This window comes from Callorhinus ursinus, unplaced genomic scaffold (assembly GCF_003265705.2).
Source record: "Callorhinus ursinus isolate GAN/ISIS: 27379988/994484 unplaced genomic scaffold, GSC_fseal_2.0 scaffold52, whole genome shotgun sequence".
Classification (NCBI taxonomy): Eukaryota; Metazoa; Chordata; class Mammalia; order Carnivora; family Otariidae; genus Callorhinus; species Callorhinus ursinus.
In genome coordinates this window covers 8687866-8707647 of record NW_027397114.1, presented here as the reverse complement: position 1 = coordinate 8707647, position 19782 = coordinate 8687866, and the positions used below count along the sequence as shown (strand labels likewise).

Sequence of the window (19782 nt, the reverse complement as noted above, 5' to 3'; positions counted from 1 at the left end):
CTCCCACTGGGAGAAAAGACAGATCGCCAAGAGGGGAGCAGCTCCCTCTCCCTTTGCTTCCTCTGCCCCGTCCAACAGGCTGGAGGCTGCCAGCTGATGACTGATGCCTGGACGTTGCCCTCCTTCCCTCCTCCCTCTTTGTCCTCCCTCCAGCCTCCTCCCATCCTCCATTCTGGTTCCATCATCATTAATTCACAGGCCCTGGCATCCCTAGCAGATAGACTCCGGTGTCAGGAGCTGGGAGGTGGGAGGGGAGAGAGGAGTTGGCATCCAGCCCAGTGGGAACACCCACCACCGAAGCGGTGGCAGAGGATGTGGTGAAGAGCTCAACACCCTCGCACTCCTCATTGTCAGGCCACAGATGTTCAGTGAGGTGAACAATAAGGAAGAGATCAGGGGCATTAATAAAAGTGACTTTTTTTTTTTTAAAGATTTTATTTATTTATTTGAGCAAGAGAGAGAGAGAGAGCATGAGCAGGGGAGAGGCAGAGGGAAAGGGAGAAGCAGGCTCCCAGCCGAGCAAGGAGCCCGATGTGGGGCTCGATCCCAGGACCCCGGGATCATGACCTGAGCCAAAGGCAGACGCTTAACCGACTGAGCCACCCAGGTGCCCCAAAAGTGACTTTATTGAGCTGTCCAGTGATATTCTGGGGGTGGGAGATCTCCTAGTCCCCATCCCCCTCCAGCTCCCAGTGACCTATCTTCAGCTCCGACATAGAGGAGACCACTCTTCTCCCAAGGGAAAGGGTTCAGAAAGCCCGTCAGTGTATAAAGGAGGGAGCAGAGAGATGGGGCATCTCTGGAAAAGGAAGCAGCGCTCTCTAAGCCAGGGGGGTCCCCAACAGAGGGCAGAGGGAGAGGAGAGAGGAGCCTGGAGCCAAGAGAGAGGCAGGAAGTGAGGGTGGAGCTTCTCAGGAGAGGTGGAGAGAGGAGAGCAGGAGACCACAGGGCCCAGCCTCCCCTGGTCTCTCTCTGCACCCTCTACTTCAGCCCCCAGGGATGTCTCGTTGTTGCCCATACTTTCCGAGTTGTTTGCATCCTCTTTGCTTTTGTCCATCACTTTGTAGCTGGAGTCCTCCCTCTTCTGCCCAAAGCCCTTCTCGTTCTTGAAGAGTCAGCTCAAACATCCACACAGCGAAGCCTGGAGATCACTCAGCCGGGTAGAGGCTTCTTCCTCTGTGCTCCCACAGCCTTCTGCTCCCCTACCTCTGAGTGGGCACTCGTACCATCTACTGTCCGTCTCTGTTCTGTTGCCCCCCACCATGGGGACTTGGGAGCTTTGGGTCTCTGAGTTAGAGTAGGCACCAAACACTCCAGGCCCCACAGAGGGTGTTGGTTGAGAGAGAGATTGGGCTTTTAGGGGAAATGGGAAAGGAAGGGGGGTGGAAGTGGGATGGGATGGGGTTGCAGAGGAGGCAGAGAGGGTCAGGGGAAAGGAGAGGGCGGAGGGGGAGGAATGTAGGCCAGGTCATCAGAGGGGGCTGGAGGGGTGGCCCCGGTCCTCAGACCACTGTGCTGAGGGTGGAGGAGTCCTCGGAGCGCCCGGGCAGCACCGGGGCCCGCTTGAGGGGACGTCGGGGCTCCTCCCGGTTCTGCCACACGTAGTGGGCCAGATAAGCCACCACAAGTGCCAGCCAGCCCCCCATGGTGACCAGCAGAGCCACATCAGTGCTCCGCTGGGCCCCGGCCCGCCCCGCCCCACACAGCTCCTCCTCGCCCGCCAGAGGCAGGAACTCCTGCCCCACGAGGTCGGGGCGGGCTCCGGGGCCGCACACGATGCCTGTTCCAGGGCCTGGTGTCAGCCTCACCTGCCTGAGCACCTCCTGCAGGGCACAGTCACAGCGCCATGGGTTGGCGGACAGATTCACTTGGACCTGCAGGCCCACGAAGGCCTCTGCGGGCACCGAGGCCAGCCGGTTGGCAGAGAGGTCAAGGCGGCGCAGCGTGCCCGCCAGGCCCCGGAACGCGGCCCCCGAGAGGTGGGCAAGGACGTTATGGGACAGATCTAGCTCCTCCAGGATAGGAAGGTGCTGGAAGGCTCCTGCGGGCACCGAGGCCAGCCGGTTGGCATCCAGGTAGAGCTTGCGTGTGTCGTTGGGGATGCCGGTGGGCAGCGTGCTCAGGCCCGCCTGGCTGCAACGGAATGTCCGCTCACCAGCTTCTTCGGCCACGTAGCAGCCCTGAGGAGGTACCCAGGGACTGGGCTCCGTGCCACATGTGCCTGTCACCAGCAGGAGAGACAGCAGGGGACCGGCTGGTGGGAGCATGGCTGAAGATGGGCATAGTCCTGGAGTGCAGTAGGAGCTGGGGAAGAAAAGAATGAGTCGAGGGACTTCCATTCCACACATTTCCCACCACCAGCTCCCTCTTCTGGAGGTTTCCCCGTGGGGGCTCTGAGGGCTGGGGCCTTCCTTTGGGGGTTCACTCAAGTCTGGGTGACTTTTGCTTCTTCTTTGGGGTTTAAGGTTCCCTTTTCAGGCCCTTTGGGTAAGAGGTCCCCTGGGCCTGAGATTCTTCCAGCACCTCTTTGTTTCTGGAGGGTTAATCTATGACGTCTCTTGGTCCAAGATCCTGTTGGTCACTCTGGGTCTGGGGGCTTCCAAGTCTCTGCTTCCACGCATGTATTAGTTTCTCTTATTGGAATAAAGTCTTTCTCTGCCAAGCTAGCTGGGTGGCTGCCAGGTGGGCCCCGTAGGCACCAGAGGGCCAGGTTGGCTCTCATATAAAAGAGACAAGGAAGACAGGTCAGCGATCGGACTTCAGGGCATTCAGCTAGGCTAGGTGACGAAGGTCTGCTTTCTATGGCCATCTCCCCGCTCTCCTGGACCACCCACCTCTCTGCCTGCCCCAGCTTTGTCCTCTCCACCCCGCTCTTCCTCGCCCCTCCCCTCTCTCCTCCTCTCAACCTCTCACCCCTGTTGGTGGGAGAGACTTCTCCTGTGTGTCCTCTCCCCGGAAGTAGTCTGTCTCCCTGCTGCCCGACTCCGGAGACCCGCTTCCTCCTCCAGAAACCCTGTTTGCCTGTAGCTGCTGGAAATTGGGGGCTGGGGCCCAAGAGTGTTGGGTTTCCTGGCATGTGACTCCGGGCCCCAGGTGTCAGATACCTGAGCCGTGGCCTGGCCAGGAGATGCCAAGACAGGGCAGATCCTGGACCCTGATGAACTCTGCCATGGGGAGGCCAGGCCCCAATTCCTTTCTCTGCCTCAGGCTCCCCTCCCAAGGCCTTGAACACCGCCATCTTCTGTCCCTCTTCTCTGAGCCAGAGCTAAGACTCTGCCTTCCAAAACCTCTGCCGCTCGCCCAGAGCCTGGCCCAGCAGAAGGATCCCGGCTCGGCAGGCCTGGGGTGGGGGTCGGGGGCAGAAGTGGGGTGGGCCCCATCTCACATCCACTGCCTCCAGCAGCCGTCTCCCCCAATTCTGTCCCTCCCCCACTCTCCTTCTCTGTCCTTCTACCGTGCCCTGGGCCACCTTCTTCCGTGGTAAATGGACTTCCCTCAGCCTTTTCCTTGGACCTCAACTCCTGACTCCTCCCAGTGCTCTGGTGCCCAACGCTCTTGCCTGGTAGAGGGCACTGTGGCTCAGTTTTCGTTTGTCCTCTGCACCATGGGTGGATGGCCCCTCCAGGAGTTGGAACGGGTTCTTCAAGGTGTCTGAAGTCTGATACAGTCCCCTATAAGTTTTCCTGCTGATTTTCTGTTTTGGGTTGGAGCTGACTCCGGTTGTCTCTGTTCGCTGGAGCCCTGGACTCCCAAGTTGGTCCTTTTAAGTCTCCCTCATGTCTGGGAGCCAGGGAGGGCTCGTTCCCCAGGGCCTCTTGATCTCAACCGTCATTTGTACCCCACGCAACCCTATTACAGCACCCTCTCCTAATGCAGTGAAAGAGAACTGGCGAGTGGGGTTTCACAGGACACCTCCTTTCTTGCACAAAGGCGGCTGAGGACATATGCTGTGGAGACCCTACTAAGAAGGAAAAAACCTCGCTGGATTTTGTAAGAGACTATGAGTGACCAGAAGCCGACACATAATTTCAGGGCCCAGTGCCAAATGAAAATGTAGGGCCCCTTGTTCAACAACTGTTAAGAATTTCGAGATGGTAACAGCGGATTGTAAAACCAAGTGCAGGACCCTCCTGAGTGCGGGGCCCGGGGCTCTGTGGGATGGTACAGGCCACGTGCCCGTGAAGCCGGCCCTGGAGGTGACCTTTGATCAAGCAGTTTCAGAAGTGGGATGAGGGCCAGAATCTGATATCGGATGATATCATCTCTGGAGACACTCAACCAGTGACTCATGCTTGTGACGTCAACAGGGGCACTTCTCAGACTCACATTTGTCCAAGAAATCAGATAAGACACATTTTCTACACTTGGGCAGGAGAAGTGAAAATTTTGTCCGTGGGTTGCTTGTTAGGCACTCTGCCCCTGAAAACTTGCGTGTCCATTTTGGGATTGTGGCTGAATGTGGAAGAGCAAACATTTGGGATCCTACCCCTCACACTGTTCTTCTCTCACCCTGGGCAGGAGTTTAGCTAACTAAGGCGCCCAAAGTGGGCCTGGCTGTTGATGGAATGATGTCCTTCTAAGACAAGGGCAGCTACTGAGAGGGAGAGAGCAGGACTGGGGTGCCCAGCACAACAGCGTCAGGAGAAGCAGGCAATGTATAGACAGGAGGGTCCACCTGGAGCATACATGCGGTTAACTGAGGGTGGCTAAGGGCCATGCTGAGCAGAGAAGGAACGCAGAGGAAGGGGGAACCACAGGGGATGATGCGCAGTGCCGGCTGGGGGTCGACAAGGTTGGGGCAGAAATTCTCTGCCATTCATTCCTCTGCTCAGTGAGGATGTCCCGTGTGCCTCGTGTCCCAAGAACTGTGCTCACTGAAGGGGACATAGACCCTGTTCTTCACCCGGATCGATTAAATTCAACTCTCGGTGGCTGGGGTCTAGGCGCTGGTATTTTTCACAAGCTCTGCAGGCATGTCTCGTGTGCAGCCCGAGCTGAGAGCTGAGAACTGCCTGTCTAGAAGGAAGACACGGACATGCTGATCCAAGTCTCCACGGGCATTCACGTGATGTCTGATGTGAGTACGAGGAGCTTTCAGACCCAGAGAGAGAATAAGTAACGGTGGCAGAATCTGCCGGCTGTCAACGCCGTGTTGCCGGGGAGGTGACGTTTTCCCTCTTCCCTCTTAGGGCTTTTCAGCGGGGCCTGTGGACTGAACTCACAACACAGATCAACGGGAGAAAAGCACACACATTTATGTAAGCTTCACATCACCCAGGAGCCTCATGAGAAAATGAAGACCTAAAAAAGTGGCAAGTTGCGAATACTTTTATGTTAGGTTGACTAAAGAGAGACAATATATGGAGAGGCTAGAGAAAGAGAAAGATTATTTTTAACAAGGTCTGTTTGTACAGAAGTCTCTCAGCTTTGACTCCCCATCGAATAGTACCAGGAGGGCATCTTTCACACGGGAGTTTTGTCTCCTGTTTTCAGGGGAAAAAAGGTGGGGAGACTAGAATACCTTTCTTGCCTCTGTTTTTTTTTTTTTTTTTTAATGTGAATTGAGCTCAAAATAATCGTAATGCCAAAGTGGCATATTTTGGGGTGGCGTATTCTGCCCCCCTTCAATGTCTGTTCCTTATTTCCTTCCTTTATACCACCCGCCGATTTGGGAGGAACAATGTGCTCGATCCCTCCTGATAGAGCCTGATTGGTCCTCTCAGTCTATCAGGAATCCCTGTTGCGCATTTTCCCAGCCTCCTTTGTGGCTGGGGGGCTGGCCCAGTTCAATGACATCTAAGGGGAAGTCTGCTTGAGGGCTTTCTGGGACAGTCTTTGATTTGTTTATAAACGAGGACGGCCCCATCCTTCTCCCTATTGCTTTGTCCCTGCTCTGAACATGGAGGGTCAGCCATAGCTATCCTGTGACCATGAGGCAACGAAGCAGGAAGGAAAGGTCAAGAGTATCACCGAGAAATTGGCCTGAATATCACTGAGCCACTCAACCAACACTAGCAACCGCCTGCTTCTTTCATTATGTGAAAAAAATAAACCCCTGCTTCAGTGATTTTCAACGTGGCTTCACGTTAGAATAGGGGAGGTTTTGAAAACTACTGGTGCCCGCACCCACCACAGAGATTCTGATTAACCTTGGTCTGGCATGTGTCCAGTAGATGGGGACTTTTAAAAGCTCCTTGGGTGACTCTCCTGGCAACTCAGAATCATTCCCTTGCTTGGGTTTTCCGTTGCTTTCAGCTGGAAGCATTCCTACCTGATACACTCACTTCTCCAGGATATCAGGGAAGGCTTTACCAAGGAGCGAACATCTGTGCTGGGTCTTCAAGGCTGAGTGCATCAGGTGGAGAAGCAAGATATGAGCAAGAGCAGGGGAGCACGAGAAGGTTTGGCTTCTCCTAGACTGTAGAATGGAGGGCTGGTGGCAAAGGCTATGGTTGAAGTGGAAAGGGAACAGATCCTTGTGGTCTTTCATACCAGGTAAGAATTGGGATTTGATTTAGTGGCCGGTAGATGAAGGGTTTTAAGATTAGCTTTGATGTTTCGATCACTTTCTGGTTGTGTGGAGGATGTATTGGTGGAAGAAAGACCAGTTACTGGGACAGTCCAGGTGGGACGTGGTAAAGGCCTGAGCGGAAGCTATGGTGCAGGACTGAAGGAACTATGACTAGGGTGTTCCATTCTTTGCCATGGCTTATGGTGTACATGGGAAAACCCTTGGGCCGGGCCCAAGACCACTTCTGCCATTGGCTGCATCCCTCTCCAATCCCCTTGGACCTCTGGACCTCATGTTCTCTGAGCTCCCTTCCAGCCTGATGTTCAGTGTGTCTATTATGGTGGGGCAGGGACGAGGTTGAGGCATGGCAGGGCCTGGCTCCCAAGGGCAGGGCCCAGGAGAGACACCCACCCTGGTTGAGCTGAGTCCCAGCTCCTCCCTTCAAGGGCAGTAACTCCATGCCTCTAAGATGTGACCTTGGAGGAGAGAGAGTAGGCCTTCAGGTCCCTACCTCCCTGAAGTGGAAGGCTCCCACATCCAGCCTGGATAGAGAGGGATAATTGAAAGGAAAGGAAGAGGGCTAACCATTGTGTTAGCCAGGGACTCATCTAATGCCAGTTTACTGGGCAGTTTAGGCAGGAGGGGCAGCAAAGGCCTTTGCTGGAAAGTTCCTCGTGGGAAATGACAAAGGGGGGGTGCGTATACCCATCCATCTCTTGTTTGTTCAACTCATACCTCCTGGGCCTCTTAGACATCGGGGATGCAGAGAGAGGTAAAATGTCCCCCAGACAATAGATGAAGCCAGACCTGTGCACCTGATAGCCATGGGGTGGGCTCTAGCTGGGGTGTTTGCAGAGGTCAGAGGAGCGCGGAGGTCTGAGCAGTAGACTCTGCCTGGGCAGTTGGAGAAGGCTTCACAGAGAAGGTGACAGGTAAGGGATGGCCTTGAGGGATGAATAGGAGTCTACCAAATGGAAAAGGCTGGGAGGAAAAAGCACTGCAGCCTAAGGTAAGAGCCAGAAAGAACAAGGTGTATTCTGAGAATGGTTAGGAGCTCAGAGAGGGTGTATCTGGGATGTGCAGGTCAGTTCTATCCTTCTGCTAACATTCACTGACAACCCACTGTGTGGAGGAAATGCATATGAGTAAGACACAGAGCCAGCAGCCTAGCAGGGGAAGCGGGTGTATAGCAGATAATTTAAATATAGTGCCCTCAGTGCAGATAGAAGTCTTTACAAGGCACCTGTGGGAACATGAGGGACACAGTGGGTGGGAGGTATGGGGCCAGGAATGGATTTTGGGAGAAATGCCACTTCCTTAGTTGTGTGACCTTGGGCAGAATATTTAAACTCTCTACCGCAATTTTCCCATTTTAAAGTCAGGACAATAAAAATACCTACCGCACAGGGCCGTTTGAAAGATTAAAAGAGCTCATACACGTGAAGCCCTTTGCCCAATACCTGGAACACAGCAAACACTGCGTAAGTTAGTTGTTGTTATTACTGGTGGAGGAGTGGGCATTAGACAGGAGAGGAAGGTGATCTGGTGCAGTAGAAATCCTGCACCCCAGGATTTCTAGAGAGGTAGGGCCTACTAGAGGTAGTAATGCGGTTGGGATGCACTAGGGGACTTCTTCTTAAAGCCACGGTTTCCCTATCTGTTGCCCTTTTGCTCTGTAATATTCGCAGTTGTCTAGCCTACTTTTTTTCCCCAGGGGAGAAAATGTCAATGGTCCATATCAAAGAATATGCAGATAGAGAGGTGTCTAAAGAACAGCCCTGCTCTTGGTTCTCAGACGGAGGTTCTGGTTCCCAGGCCTTGCCTCTGGGCCTGGAGGCCCCGGGCAGGGTCCAGCCCCAAATAGCCAACCACAGGGCTGGATGCTGCGCGGAGAGCGAGGCCCCCCTGGCAATGCTCCCTGTTTCTCACCAGCTCAGTAGCTCTCACTCAGTGCTTCTTTGTCTGCTCAGCATCACCGCCCCCTCCCCACCGCTGCCACCCCAGGCTTGGGGTGCCCCCCACCCAAACCCAAACCCCACTGCCAATGAACTAAACAGCTCTTTTCTTCCTTGCACTTGGTCTAGGTGTGACCTTCCTTCAGGAAGGAGGGAGGTGAGGTAGGGGGGTAAAAGAATGAATTGGAGGGGAGGAGGGGGTAGTAGGAGTGGAGGGGTGACCTGCTTCCCCCCCGCCCCCCAGCGGTCAAGGAAAGGGGCTCTGTTTCTTGACACCCCACCTCCTCACTTCCCACCACTGCCATCATCTCGGGAATGTGTTCCCAGCTATGACCCCGCCCATGTTTGCTATCTCGGCCTACGCAGTTGTATCTGTGGCAAGCAGAGGCCTCGCCACCCTGCCAGATGGAAACACCAAGGCTGGGGAATGTGTCTATCTCAGCAGACTAAGGAGCTCCCAGAGAGCAGGAGAGCCTCTGAGAGTGGCTTCCTCTGTTTTCAAAACACAAGCACATTTCATAAAAAATTGAAAACTCATAATCTCGCATTACACAAAGTTTGAAACTAGAGCATGAAGGAGATCGCCCCCAACCCCTCCATCCTAACACAAGATCTGTTTTTATTTTGTTGGATTTCCACGGCCTAGTAAAGTAGATGCTCAAACATCATTCAAAGGTAGACTGGATTAATAAAATGTAACACGGAGCACTTACTAGGCGCCAGGAATTGCTTGAAGTGCTTCACATTGATGGAGCCATTTAATCCTCACAGCGACATGAGGGTGGGCATGATCATGCTCATCCCCCTCTCCTTTTAGAAACGTGGTAACTGAAACACAGAGAGGTTCAGTGACCTGTCTAAGGTCACACAGCCGGTAAGTACAGGAGCTGCTTGTTGAACCCTGGCAGTTTGGTGCCAGGGTCTAACGGTGTTGCTCTGTTTTTTCTTATCATCGCCGTTACTGCATATGCAGATTTATAAAAGCTTTTATTTTTTATTTTTATTCTTTTTTTTAAAGATTTTATTTATTTATTTGACAGAGAGAGACACAGCGAGAGTAGGAACATAAGCAGGGGGAGTGGGAGAGGGAGAAACAGGCTTCCTATTGAGCAGGAAGCCCGATGTGGGGCTCGATCCCAGGACCCTGGGATCATGACCTGAGCCAAAGGCAGACGCTTAACGACTGAGCCAGCCAGGTGCCCCTATAAAAGCTTTTATTACAGACAGTTTCAAACATAAAGTAGTAGAAAAAATAATATAAGGAATCTCATGTCCCCATCTCTCAGTGTCAATAATTGTCTCACAGCCCATCTTGTTTCTTGTATCCCCCCAAGTCCGTAAGCCCAGATTATTTTGTTTTTTTTTTTAAAGATTTTATTTATTTATTTGACAGAGAGATAGAGAGCACAAGTAGGCAGAGTGGCAGGCAGAGGGAGAGGGAGAAGCAGGCTCTCTGCTGAGCAGGGAGCCGGACATGGGGCTCAATCCCAGGATGCTGGGATCATGACCTGAGCCGAAGGCAGCCGCTTAACCGACTGAGCCACCCAGGCGCCCCAAGCCCAGATTATTTTGAAACAAATCCAGTCATCACTCATTTCCTCCACATATATTTTAGTATATATCTCCAAAAGAAAAGGAAGACTTTTTATTTAGAAAAATCACAAGGCCATATCATGCCTTAAAAATTATTATTCCTTATATCATCGATATTAAGTATCAATATTCAAACTTCCCTGATAACTTAATAAAATCTTTTTTTTTTTAAAGTTAGTTTGCTTGAATCAGGATCCAAATATGGCCTTTGGTTGATATATTGCTTGATTTGTTTTACTCTGTCTTTCCCTCTCCTTTTTTCCCTTCTAACTTATTTGTTAAGGGATTGGATGTTTGTTCTAGTTTCCCTTTTCCTAGATTTTGCTGACTGCATCCCCAGGGAATACTCATGCTATTTTTTCCCCCTGATCTTTTCATATAACCTAGCAAACATTTTCCCATACTGACCCATGGTTTTCCAGAACCACTAATTGTGCCATAACCACACTATGCCATCCAATGGCTATACTATAATATTTTTCTTTTTTTTAAAAGATTTTATTTATTTATTTATTTGACACAGAGAGAAAGAGACAGAAAGAGAGAGGGAGCATAAGCAGGGGGAGCGGCAGAGGGAAAGGGAGAAGCGGGCTCCCTGGACTCGATCCCAGGACCCTGGGATCATGACCTGAGCCGAAGGCAGACGCTTAACCGACTGAGCCACCCAGGTGCGCCTCCATAGTATTTTTCTTGGGCATTTAGGTTGCTTTCTGTTTTCCACATTATAAAAAAACAACAACGCAGGAATGAACATGGGGTATACTTCCTTAGAATATGCTACCAGAAATGTAATCATGCCTCTAAGGTCCGAGTGACTTTTCAGCCTCTTGGCCCATATTACCCGTTGTTTGTTCAAGGGATTGTGCATTCCCCAGCACCACATAAGAGTGCTGTCACTCATTCTGAACAGTACTTAGGCCTATTCATGGCTGAAGGATGTTTGGTAAAGACAGGGTAATTATGAAGGCAGAGAGCTAAAGAAGGAGAAAGATGATGACAGGGACTCAGGCTAAATTAAGCAGAAAGTGATCCACAATTTACCACAGACCTAGAGTGAGTCAGAACTCTGTTCATTCCCATTGTGGAAAAAAAAAACACAACTCGATAACAGGAGTTATTAATAGGGCATGGCATGTCGGGTAATCTTTCCGTTAGACTATGCATTAGTCAGCCCTTATTTGAGACGTGGATCCAGTCTGGGTCACTGAATTTCACAGAAATATGAAGAAACTGGCAAAGATCCCGAGAGCTTGATCAACTTGAGGGACGATGGAAGAATTCCAGAGAAGAGTCAAAGAATCAAGCAGGCTCACTTTGGAAAAAATAAGACATCTTTTTTGCCTCAGTGCTGGGAGGTTTCTGTAGAAAGGCCAATACTCAGTTGTTTGCTTATGTCTTCAGAAGGCTGACTACAAAAAAGGGGCTCCCACGAAGCAGGAGAAATTTTTGTATAAGGTAGAACTTTTTCAGACTCTGGGGTGATTATTTAAGTCTTGGGATGAGCGCTCTTTGGCCATTGGCCCTGGAAATATTTGAGAAGCTTCCTGTTCTCCTGCTCTGAGAGCTTCAGATATCCACTTGCTTCCCACTTGGTGCCTCTGGGGGCCCCCTCCAGTTTTGTGATGACTGTTTCCTGGCAGTCGCCTGGGGAAGGGCAGGTGAGGTCTCAGGGAAGTGCTCCCCAGTTTCCCTGGGCCAGCATTCTCCTTTCTGGCCCCTCACATTCAATCAGGCTGTGCTTACAGCCAGTCAGGCTGGCATGTCATGACGTCATCTGACCCTGCTATTCCAGCCCTGCGGTTCAGAGTGGACTCAGAAGCTGGGTGGGGGCAGTGAAAATGACTCAAACAAGGCCTTTTTGGTGACATGGAGAGTGGGACTGACCCAGGAGACCTCAGGGCCATTTAGTTCAACTTCCTACAGAATAGCTTCCTACAACGCAACAGGTGCTTTACCTACATTCTTTTGAATTCGCACAACCTTGGAGATAGGGTTTCATAGATGTGGAATTGGAGATGAAGACATTTTTGTCTTTGCTCAGGGTCACACTGCTGGTAAAGGAGTGCCTATGTTATGCTGGCCTGGCAATAAAATCTGTGCCCTTGACTATGGGACATACAAGTGAGAAAATTGTGGCCCAGAGAGGTGGAGCCTCCCACCCAAAGCCACACAGGCTGACCTGGGACTAGAATTCAGGCTCCTAATGATTTATCATGGAGTCTTCCCAAGACACGTGGCCTCTTCTGAAGCCTAATGTGGGGTGGTCGAGGATGTGGGCTGGCAGCCTGGCTCAAGTTAACTGAAGGGTAGCCAGCCTCTGGACAAACGGTGTCCGTAGGCTGCTTTCTCTGCCCTCCAGACTCTGCTCCTAAACAACGTTGTGAGAAGCCAGCTTCCAGGAGGGCCTGCCAGGGCAATGGACCCGGCTAGTCTGTTTCTCGTGGAGCCAATATATGGCCAGGGCAGAGCCAGCGAGGTGTATGGAAAAACTCTGACGTGGGGTCAGAATCTCCGGGTTTTGGTCCCTACTGGGACCCAGCAGGCACCTATGGCAAGTCACTTAAAACTGAATTTCCTGATCTCAAAACCAGGCAAGAGTAAACCGCACTTGAAGCGCGCGGACGCAAAAGTAGGAATTGTTACACGCCAGAGCAATACCATCTGAGGTCAGTTTCGCGTGCTATTGAAACGTCTGGCCTTGCGGCTCCAGCGAGGCCAAAACTGCAGCAGGGGGGAGAAAACTACAACTCCCAGGAGGCACCGGGCGGGCCCGTACGCGGGCAAAGGGAGAAACTACAACTCCCAGGAGGCACCTGGCGGGCCGGCGCTGGGCGGTGACGTCATGGGGGTTGGAGCTGGGCGCTGATTCGGTCCGAGCTGCCAGCGGGGTGGCTGCCGCGGCGGGTTGTTACAGCTGCTGGAGCACCCGCGGCCCCGGCCCCCGGGCACCCCTCCTGGGCCCTAGACCGCCGGCCCTGTACGGTGAGTCCGGGCGAGCGGCTTCGGGGTGGCCGAACCGGGAGCCTCCTCTTGGGGCTAGAGGCGGCGCGGGAAAGAAGGTGGGGGCTGCTGGGGAAGCGCCCCGGGCTGAAGGGGACCTGGGCAGGGTGAGCGGAGGTGGGAGGAGGTGCATCAGCCGAAGGGATGCCCACAGAGGAAAGTGGGGGGGCGGAGACCGAGTCTAGTGTGTCGGGAGGAGTGCTCGGGCCGGGGGAGGGGGCGGGGAGAGGCTCGGCTTCGGGGATAAAGGTTTGGCCGCCTCCAGGGCTGGGTGAACGCGTGGAGGTGGGGGTGGGGCTTCGGGCCGGGCCGGGCCGGGCCCGGGCTCCGAGTGCGAGGTCCCAGGCCGGGGAGCGGAGCGGGAGGCCCCTCTTCTGCTTGAGATCCCGCGCCGAAAAACCCAACAATAGCATAGACTCCACCTCCTCGTTCCACCCTCTTCCCCAGCTAGTGGGGGTTCGCCCCGGTACTCGCCGTCTTTCCATTCCCACGGCCCTCGCGAGTCCGGGAGGCAGGGCCCGAGCTGAGAGGTGAGCGACTGTGGCCCTGCGGGTTGGGCGGTGGGCACGATGAAAATGGCATTGTGGAATGCTGCCAGGGTCTCCCCGTTGGGCTTGGATGTTTTGTACTCCTCCTCTAGAAGGCAAAAGGTTTGCTGCTTAAAGGGCTGCCCTTACTTGGGGGAAAGAATGGGAAGCGCTCACCTGGCAGCTGTCCTGGGGCGCACTGTGGCCCAGGCTTAGGTGCCAGATTGACAGGTTGGGCAGGGATATTTGTGTGCGGAGCTGGGGGGGGGGGAGGAAGGGAGGGAAGGAGTAGAAAAGAGCTACCAGCATGAAAGTAGTTAACAGAACGGAGTTGCTGCAGGCTTTGGTTTGAGGCAGGTTATGAAACCATATCAGGCACTGCCAGGGCAGCCCCCTGCCAGCTAGGGCAACAGAACTTTTCAGCCTCAGCCGCTGTAGACTCACTCGGCCTCTGCCAGGCTCTTCTCCCCATTTCTTTCCTCTGGGTGAGGGGCGATTGGATTTTTTGTTTTGTTTTGTTTTACTAATGGAAGTGATATGTACCCTTAGTCACACAAACCTTAGGAGTGCTTTCTGGCTGCCAATCGTTTTCTTAGTTTCTTGATTTCTTCTGTCTTTTGGTGGGGTCTTCTGGGATTTCTGCTGTCAGGGCAACTGGTGTTCGGTCTTCAGGAAGACGCTTCCGAGGGTACCAGTTAGGTCGTAAGTCTAGGCCCCTCCTAGATTCATTGATCTTCATTGGATGCCCTGTCTCAGCAAGAAAGAAGTGTAGGATGATCTGGGATTCAGCAAAGCCCTTGGTACTGCTAGACAAAATACCAGGGACAGCTACAGGTCTCTGCACTCCTACACCTTTGTTTATCTAGGTTAGGGAGAAATGGGGAGGGACAGCAGTTTCTGGTCAGACTTGGGGAGCTCTGCCTCTCTCCTTAGTAGTAAGTCCTTCAGAGGCCTTACTTCTTAGCCAGCTCCCCACCGCCCCAGGCTTTTGCGTAGTATGTGTCCCAGGAGCCGTGTTAGGGCAACTGAAGCTCCAAGGCCCTGGGAAGGTAAACAACCGAGCCAGTCCCGGTTTTCTAGTTCCTTGGGTTTCTGTTAGGCCCAATTATCCGGCCTAATGGGCTGAGCTGATGGGCCCCAGGAGCATTACTTCTAGGATGCACCCTGGGTCATCTCACGCATGTTTGCATGTTGGGAAGTGTGTTGTGGGTCACATTTCCCCTGAGGTCTCTTAGCCTAGAGCTCCCTAAGAAGAGGAAACTTGTTCTCATTATTCTGGAAGTAAGGAACTGATCCTTGAGAATCCTGGCTCCCACACAGGCTTGGCTGTGATCCTAGCCAGAGATAGATAGCAGCGGAATCTGAGGGGGGTTGTTGCAGCAGGGTGAGGGAGATGGCTTTCTGGGTACTTTCCGGATACCCCCATCCGGGACCCCTTTCTGCACCCCCAGGAAAGATAGGGTTGTTTCCATGGTGATGACCTAAGGTCTTTATCAGGCAGGACCTGCCCTCACCTAGGGAGGTGAGCCAGTACAAAGGCAGTCTGTTCCCACCTCCTACTGGTTCCAGGGCCCTTGGGGATCTGGGGACAGCTGAACTCTAGACAAGGGGCTGCTCATTCCCCTCCTTACGTGCATCCAGAAATGCAGCTGGGTTGTGTTGTTTCTGGGGCATCAAGGGCAGCCCTTCTGGTACCTCCTGCTGCAGGACTTCTGCTACTGGAGGTGGGCAAGGAAAGCATGGTGCAGGTGCTGGGGAAAGAGGCTGAGGTGAGGCTGGGCTGGGCAGAGAGGAAAGGGGGCAGGAGACAGGCCGCAGGGGTGGTTTTTATGTCCTTGGGAGAGGCGTGTTATTGTGGGTTTGAGCGACTCGTGGGAGCTGTAGATGTTGGCCGCGTTCTCCATCCTCGCCCCTCCGATGGTGGGGAAAAGGGCACTGGTGGTTTGGCAGCGGAGTGGGTGGCATCACAAGGGTTAGCCTGAGTGGCTGTCAAAAGGATAAAACATCTTGCCTGGGTTGTTTTGTGTCACCAAGAAAAAGGCCTCCAAGTCTGGGTAGAGGTTGTCCCTAGTCTTTTGTCTTCTCTTTTCCCTCTCTCCCTCTTTCCACTCAGTTCTCCTGGATCAGGGTTGGGAGAAATCCAGGATTGGACAATTAGGGGAGAGGGTAGAAGCAATGACCCCTATATATTGCATCTACTGCTGCCTGTTCTCATGGGCCCCACCCCCTTTTGTTCATTCTAATGGTGCAGGGAGCTCAGAGATAGGAGATGCCCCATATCAGGCCCTCAGCAAGATAGTCCAGAGGGGTTATGTTGCGTGATTCTGAGGGGATAGGCCTCTTCTCCCCTCCCCTGGACCTTGTGGGAAGAGGGCCCTCCTGGGAATGTTCTGGAAGATGAGATTGGGGAACAGGCAGTGGTTTCTTTGCTCTGGGCTGGGTGCCTCTTGATGACCTATCCACCCAGGCAGTCCCAGTGCCTGGAGGGGCACCGTCCGGGTTGGCCAATGTGTGGGGCAGCCTGGTGTTTATCCCAGTCGAGCGCAGTGGAAAATGAATGGAGTTAAGTCCACCCAGCCTTTCTTGGGCCTCCTTGCTTGAGAATCAAAGCCAAACTGCCCGGAGTTCCTGGGGAGAGCAGAGCCTCCCTCCCTGAGGGATATGGGTGGCGTGATGGGGCAGGGAAAGTGGTATGACCTGTCTCACCCGTGCTGCTTGTTTGCAGAGCAGCGGCACGAGAGGGGCAGCAGGATGAATGTGGGCACGGCGCACAGTGAGGTGAACCCCAACACGCGGGTGATGAACAGCCGCGGCATCTGGCTGTCCTACGTGCTGGCCATCGGGCTTCTCCATGTCGTGCTGCTCAGCATCCCCTTTGTCAGCGTCCCTGTTGTCTGGACCCTCACCAACCTCATCCACAACATGGTGAGGGCCTGCCTGCTGCCTGCCCGGGCCATGTGGGCTGCTCTTTGGTGGGGCTGAGGAGTCGGAGGAGCCCCCCCAGACGTGGGCCAGATGTCAGGGTGACGTGCTGACAACACCTGTCACCGGAGCCCGGACGCACCTCTCATCTCTTCCTCCCCCCCGACTTCTGGGTTCCAGCCGCATGCACTCTGAGGATGACAACCTGCCGATTTGTGCACATCTCCAGCATGGGGTGGCTTGGGGACCTGGAGGGAGGGCCGCTGGGAGCTGTACTAAGGGCTCCAGAGAGTCCCCAGGACCCAGGCGCCCAGCCCGGCACAGAAATGCCCCTCTCCCGAGTCCAGATCTCCAGCCCCTCTGCTCCCTTGGCCCCTGCTTGCTAGCTTGTACTCTGGCAGGCAAGCAGGGGCCATCCGCTCGACCCCAGCTCTCTGGCACAGGGAAGCTTACACTGGGCCAGAGGGGCATTTCTGCAGCTAAGTTCTCCCCATGCCTTATCCTCATGCCAGGCCTGCGCTCTCACCCAGTGGGTCCCCTTTGTCTCCTGCCAGGCTCCCAGCTGCTCCATCCTGACCTCCAGCCCACAGCCCTCTGCCCCTCAGAGGGCGGCTCCACATAACCCAGAGCCCACTTTTTTGGGGTGGAGGAGCTGAGCTGGAGGGCCTTTTGCTTTTTGTGTCCTCTAACGAAGGCCCCTCCCTCCAGGGCATGTACATCTTCCTGCACACGGTGAAGGGGACACCCTTTGAGACTCCGGACCAGGGCAAGGCGAGGTTGCTAACCCACTGGGAGCAGATGGACTATGGGGTCCAGTTCACAGCGTCTCGGAAGTTCTTAACCATCACACCCATCGTGCTGTGAGTGCCTTCAGTAGAGAAGGACGCCAGCAGGCAGGCCAAGGCCTGGGGAACCCTGGGCCCTGCCAGGCTTAAACCTGCCGCCGGCTCTGGCTTTTGGCATGGGCGGAGGAAGGGACTTTGGAGTATCCCCGGGTCCTCTGCTGGGCTCAGGCCTTGCGCCTCCCTGGCCCTGTCTTTCACCAAATGGGCCTTCCTGCCTACCAGTGATGTAAGCCCACAGACCTGGGGTCAAGCATGGGGACTGGGCTGGGAGGGACCTCTTTAACGGGGTGATCTTGCCACTCTGCTTCTGTTCTGGGGGTCTTTCCCATAACTCCTCAGCTGTGAGGATCTGCCACTCCCCACCCAGGAGTGAGGGAGGAAGGGGTCCTCCAAACAGAGTCTTATGCCTCTTCCCAACCTTCCCACCTAGGTACTTCCTCACCAGCTTCTATACCAAGTATGACCAGATCCATTTCATCCTCAACACTGTGTCCTTGATGAGTGTGCTCATCCCCAAGCTGCCCCAGCTCCACGGAGTCCGGATTTTTGGAATCAATAAGTACTGAGGGCGCAGCCCCTTCCCCTGTCTGGCTGGCGGGGGGAGGAGTAGGAGCCTGTGCTGTGATGCTGAAGACAGAAGGAGCCTCTGGATCCTGCTAGAGATGGGGGTTGAGCCTCTGGGCCCTCGTTTCCCCCCTCACTTCCCCCGGTAGCCGACTTGAAGTAGCTTGTAGTGGAGTTCGGGTGGACCCCCCCAGGTCTCTGACCCTTTCTGATTTTTTTGATCGTTTCCTTTTGCCTTTTGGATAGAGACTTCGTGGGGGCAGTCATGGAATGGGCTGGGCTCCCGGCTGAATGCAGACATGTGAGGTTGGGACAAGAGAAATCCCCTGCTCACTTGCTCATCCTCAGACTGCTAAAGCACTTTAACCCCTGCAAGGGGAGCAGGGGGTTACGGTACAGCTTCTGGATGGTTTCACTTTAATTCTTAAGTCTTTAGGATGACACTCAGTGTGTGCTCGTATATATGAAAGCAAGCGCATGACGGTGCCTCATTCCTCCGGGTAGAGAACTGTCTATTGCAAGTCTCATGCTTTTGGCAGCTCCCCTCCCACCCACCCTGGGCACTGGATTGGAGTGGGGAGGGTAAGGAGAGGGGTGGTGGGGCTGGGTGTGGGTGGCCTGGTCCCAGAGGTGAGGGGGCTGCGTCCACTCTCATCTTGGCCCTGGTGGAGGTGGGGAGGGCGGTTGGGGCAGGGCTGGGGATGGAGAATTGAGACATGAAAGAAGGGGCCACACAGCGGCAGAGATTGGTGTAAGGGAGGGGGATGGGGATAGAAGCCGGACCTAACCTCAGTCTTTGGGAAGTGGACAGGATGGGGCAGGCTCAGGGGCTGCCCCACAGCCTGGTGGTGATAATAGGACGACAGGAGGCTGTGGGGGGTTGGGAGCTCCCGCGTCAGCGTGGGGGGTGCGGAGGGGTGGAAGAGGCCTGTGAGTCATCGCTAGCACCGGTCCAGTGTGACACTGCCTTGTGCGCTGGTGTGAGGGGTGTGGGGGAACTGGGACATGTGATGGGTGGTAGGGCTCTTCTGCATCCTCCGCCTTCTCCTCATGCAGACTGGAGCTGGTGCAGGGCCTCTTGTGTGGCGTGTACCTGTGGGGCTCTGGGGCCACCCCCGAACGGGGGGCGTGGGCCACAGAATGGCCCCTGCCCAGGCAGGGTAGCAGAAGGAGCCAGGAGTGACCTGCGGACGCTGTCGCCTCAGCTGCCGCCAGGAGATGTGGGGCAGGGGCCTGAGTGTGGGCTGGAGAGAGGGGCTGCTTTCTCCCCTGCTTGATCTGACCAGGGTCTGGGTTACTTTTGAAAAGGTGTGGGTGCCCATGCCCCGCCTCCCAGGGCCCTGAGGGAGGAGGGGAGGTCATTGGTCCAGTTTCCTGCCTCCCGATTCCCCTGCTCCCCACCCCATGTGTCATAGGGAACTTTCACCTCAAAATCTTTCTAAGCAATGTGTGAATAGGATTTTTACTCCCTTTGTACAGTATTCTGAGAAACGCAAATAAAGGACAATGTGTTTCTGTTTCCCCTGAGTCTGGCTGTTTCCTGGAGGGCCCCGGGGGAGAGGGCAGGAGATTGGGCCACAGCTCCTGCTGAGGCCAGTGTGTGAGCGTCTGGGACCCTCTGCCTAGATGGAGGCCGGGGCTCTGGGGCTGCGGCTCTTCCTGCTGCCGCCCTCCTGCCCTCCCTGGCAGAGCGAGTCGGAGGGGCTGGGAGGGAACTGGCAGAGGCAGCTGCAGGCCAGAGTGCAGGGTTCTGCTCTCTGATCTTCGTGCTGGTTCCTCTGTCTGAACTTACACCTCTGGTCTCCTGGGGCTGGCTGCGCCAGGCTGTCATGGCCAGGAAGGGGATCAGTGACTCGTGAATGAAG

General features: G+C 54.5%; 2 protein-coding genes across 7 annotated transcripts; one reads left to right on the top strand and one right to left on the bottom strand.

Moving 5' to 3' along the window:
* Positions 1-464: 464 nt before the first annotated feature.
* Positions 465-9291, bottom strand: LRRC3C (leucine rich repeat containing 3C). Of its 3 annotated transcripts, none has more exons than XM_073883810.1 (2): positions 9180-9291; positions 465-2304 (listed from the first exon to the last, which is right to left on the bottom strand). In XM_073883810.1, the coding sequence occupies exon 2, from the start codon at positions 2265-2267 to the stop codon at positions 1503-1505; it is 765 nt and encodes a 254-aa protein (XP_073739911.1). In that variant the 5' UTR covers positions 2268-2304; positions 9180-9291; the 3' UTR covers positions 465-1502. The 3 variants fall into 3 exon arrangements, with proteins under 3 accessions (XP_073739911.1, XP_073739913.1, XP_073739912.1); XM_073883812.1 differs by lacking the exon at positions 9180-9291 and adding an exon at positions 6272-6300; XM_073883811.1 differs by lacking the exon at positions 9180-9291 and adding an exon at positions 2524-2811.
* Positions 9292-12908: 3617 nt separating this feature from the next.
* On the top strand, positions 12909-19436 carry ORMDL3 (ORMDL sphingolipid biosynthesis regulator 3). 4 transcript variants are annotated; one of them, XM_025859377.2, is made up of 4 exons: positions 12909-13041; positions 16312-16511; positions 17217-17368; positions 17784-19436. In XM_025859377.2, the coding sequence occupies exons 2-4, from the start codon at positions 16338-16340 to the stop codon at positions 17917-17919; spliced, it is 462 nt and encodes a 153-aa protein (XP_025715162.1). In that variant the 5' UTR covers positions 12909-13041; positions 16312-16337; the 3' UTR covers positions 17920-19436. The 4 variants fall into 4 exon arrangements, with proteins under 4 accessions (XP_025715162.1, XP_025715161.1, XP_025715160.1 ...); XM_025859376.2 differs by having other exon boundaries at positions 12911-13041; positions 16317-16511; XM_025859375.2 differs by having other exon boundaries at positions 12987-13118.
* Positions 19437-19782: the final 346 nt, after the last annotated feature.

Excerpts from the sequence above, each read along its gene's own strand:
- ORMDL3 (XM_025859377.2), top strand. The coding sequence starts at position 16,338 with ATGAATGTGGGCACGGCGCACAGTGAGGTGAACCCCAACACGCGGGTG. Across the intron at positions 16,512-17,216 it reads CCAACCTCATCCACAACATG|GGCATGTACATCTTCCTGCA; the intron begins GTGAGGGCCTGC and ends CCCTCCCTCCAG. Across the intron at positions 17,369-17,783 it reads ACCATCACACCCATCGTGCT|GTACTTCCTCACCAGCTTCT; the intron begins GTGAGTGCCTTC and ends CTTCCCACCTAG.
- LRRC3C (XM_073883810.1), bottom strand. The coding sequence starts at position 2,267 with ATGCTCCCACCAGCCGGTCCCCTGCTGTCTCTCCTGCTGGTGACAGGC.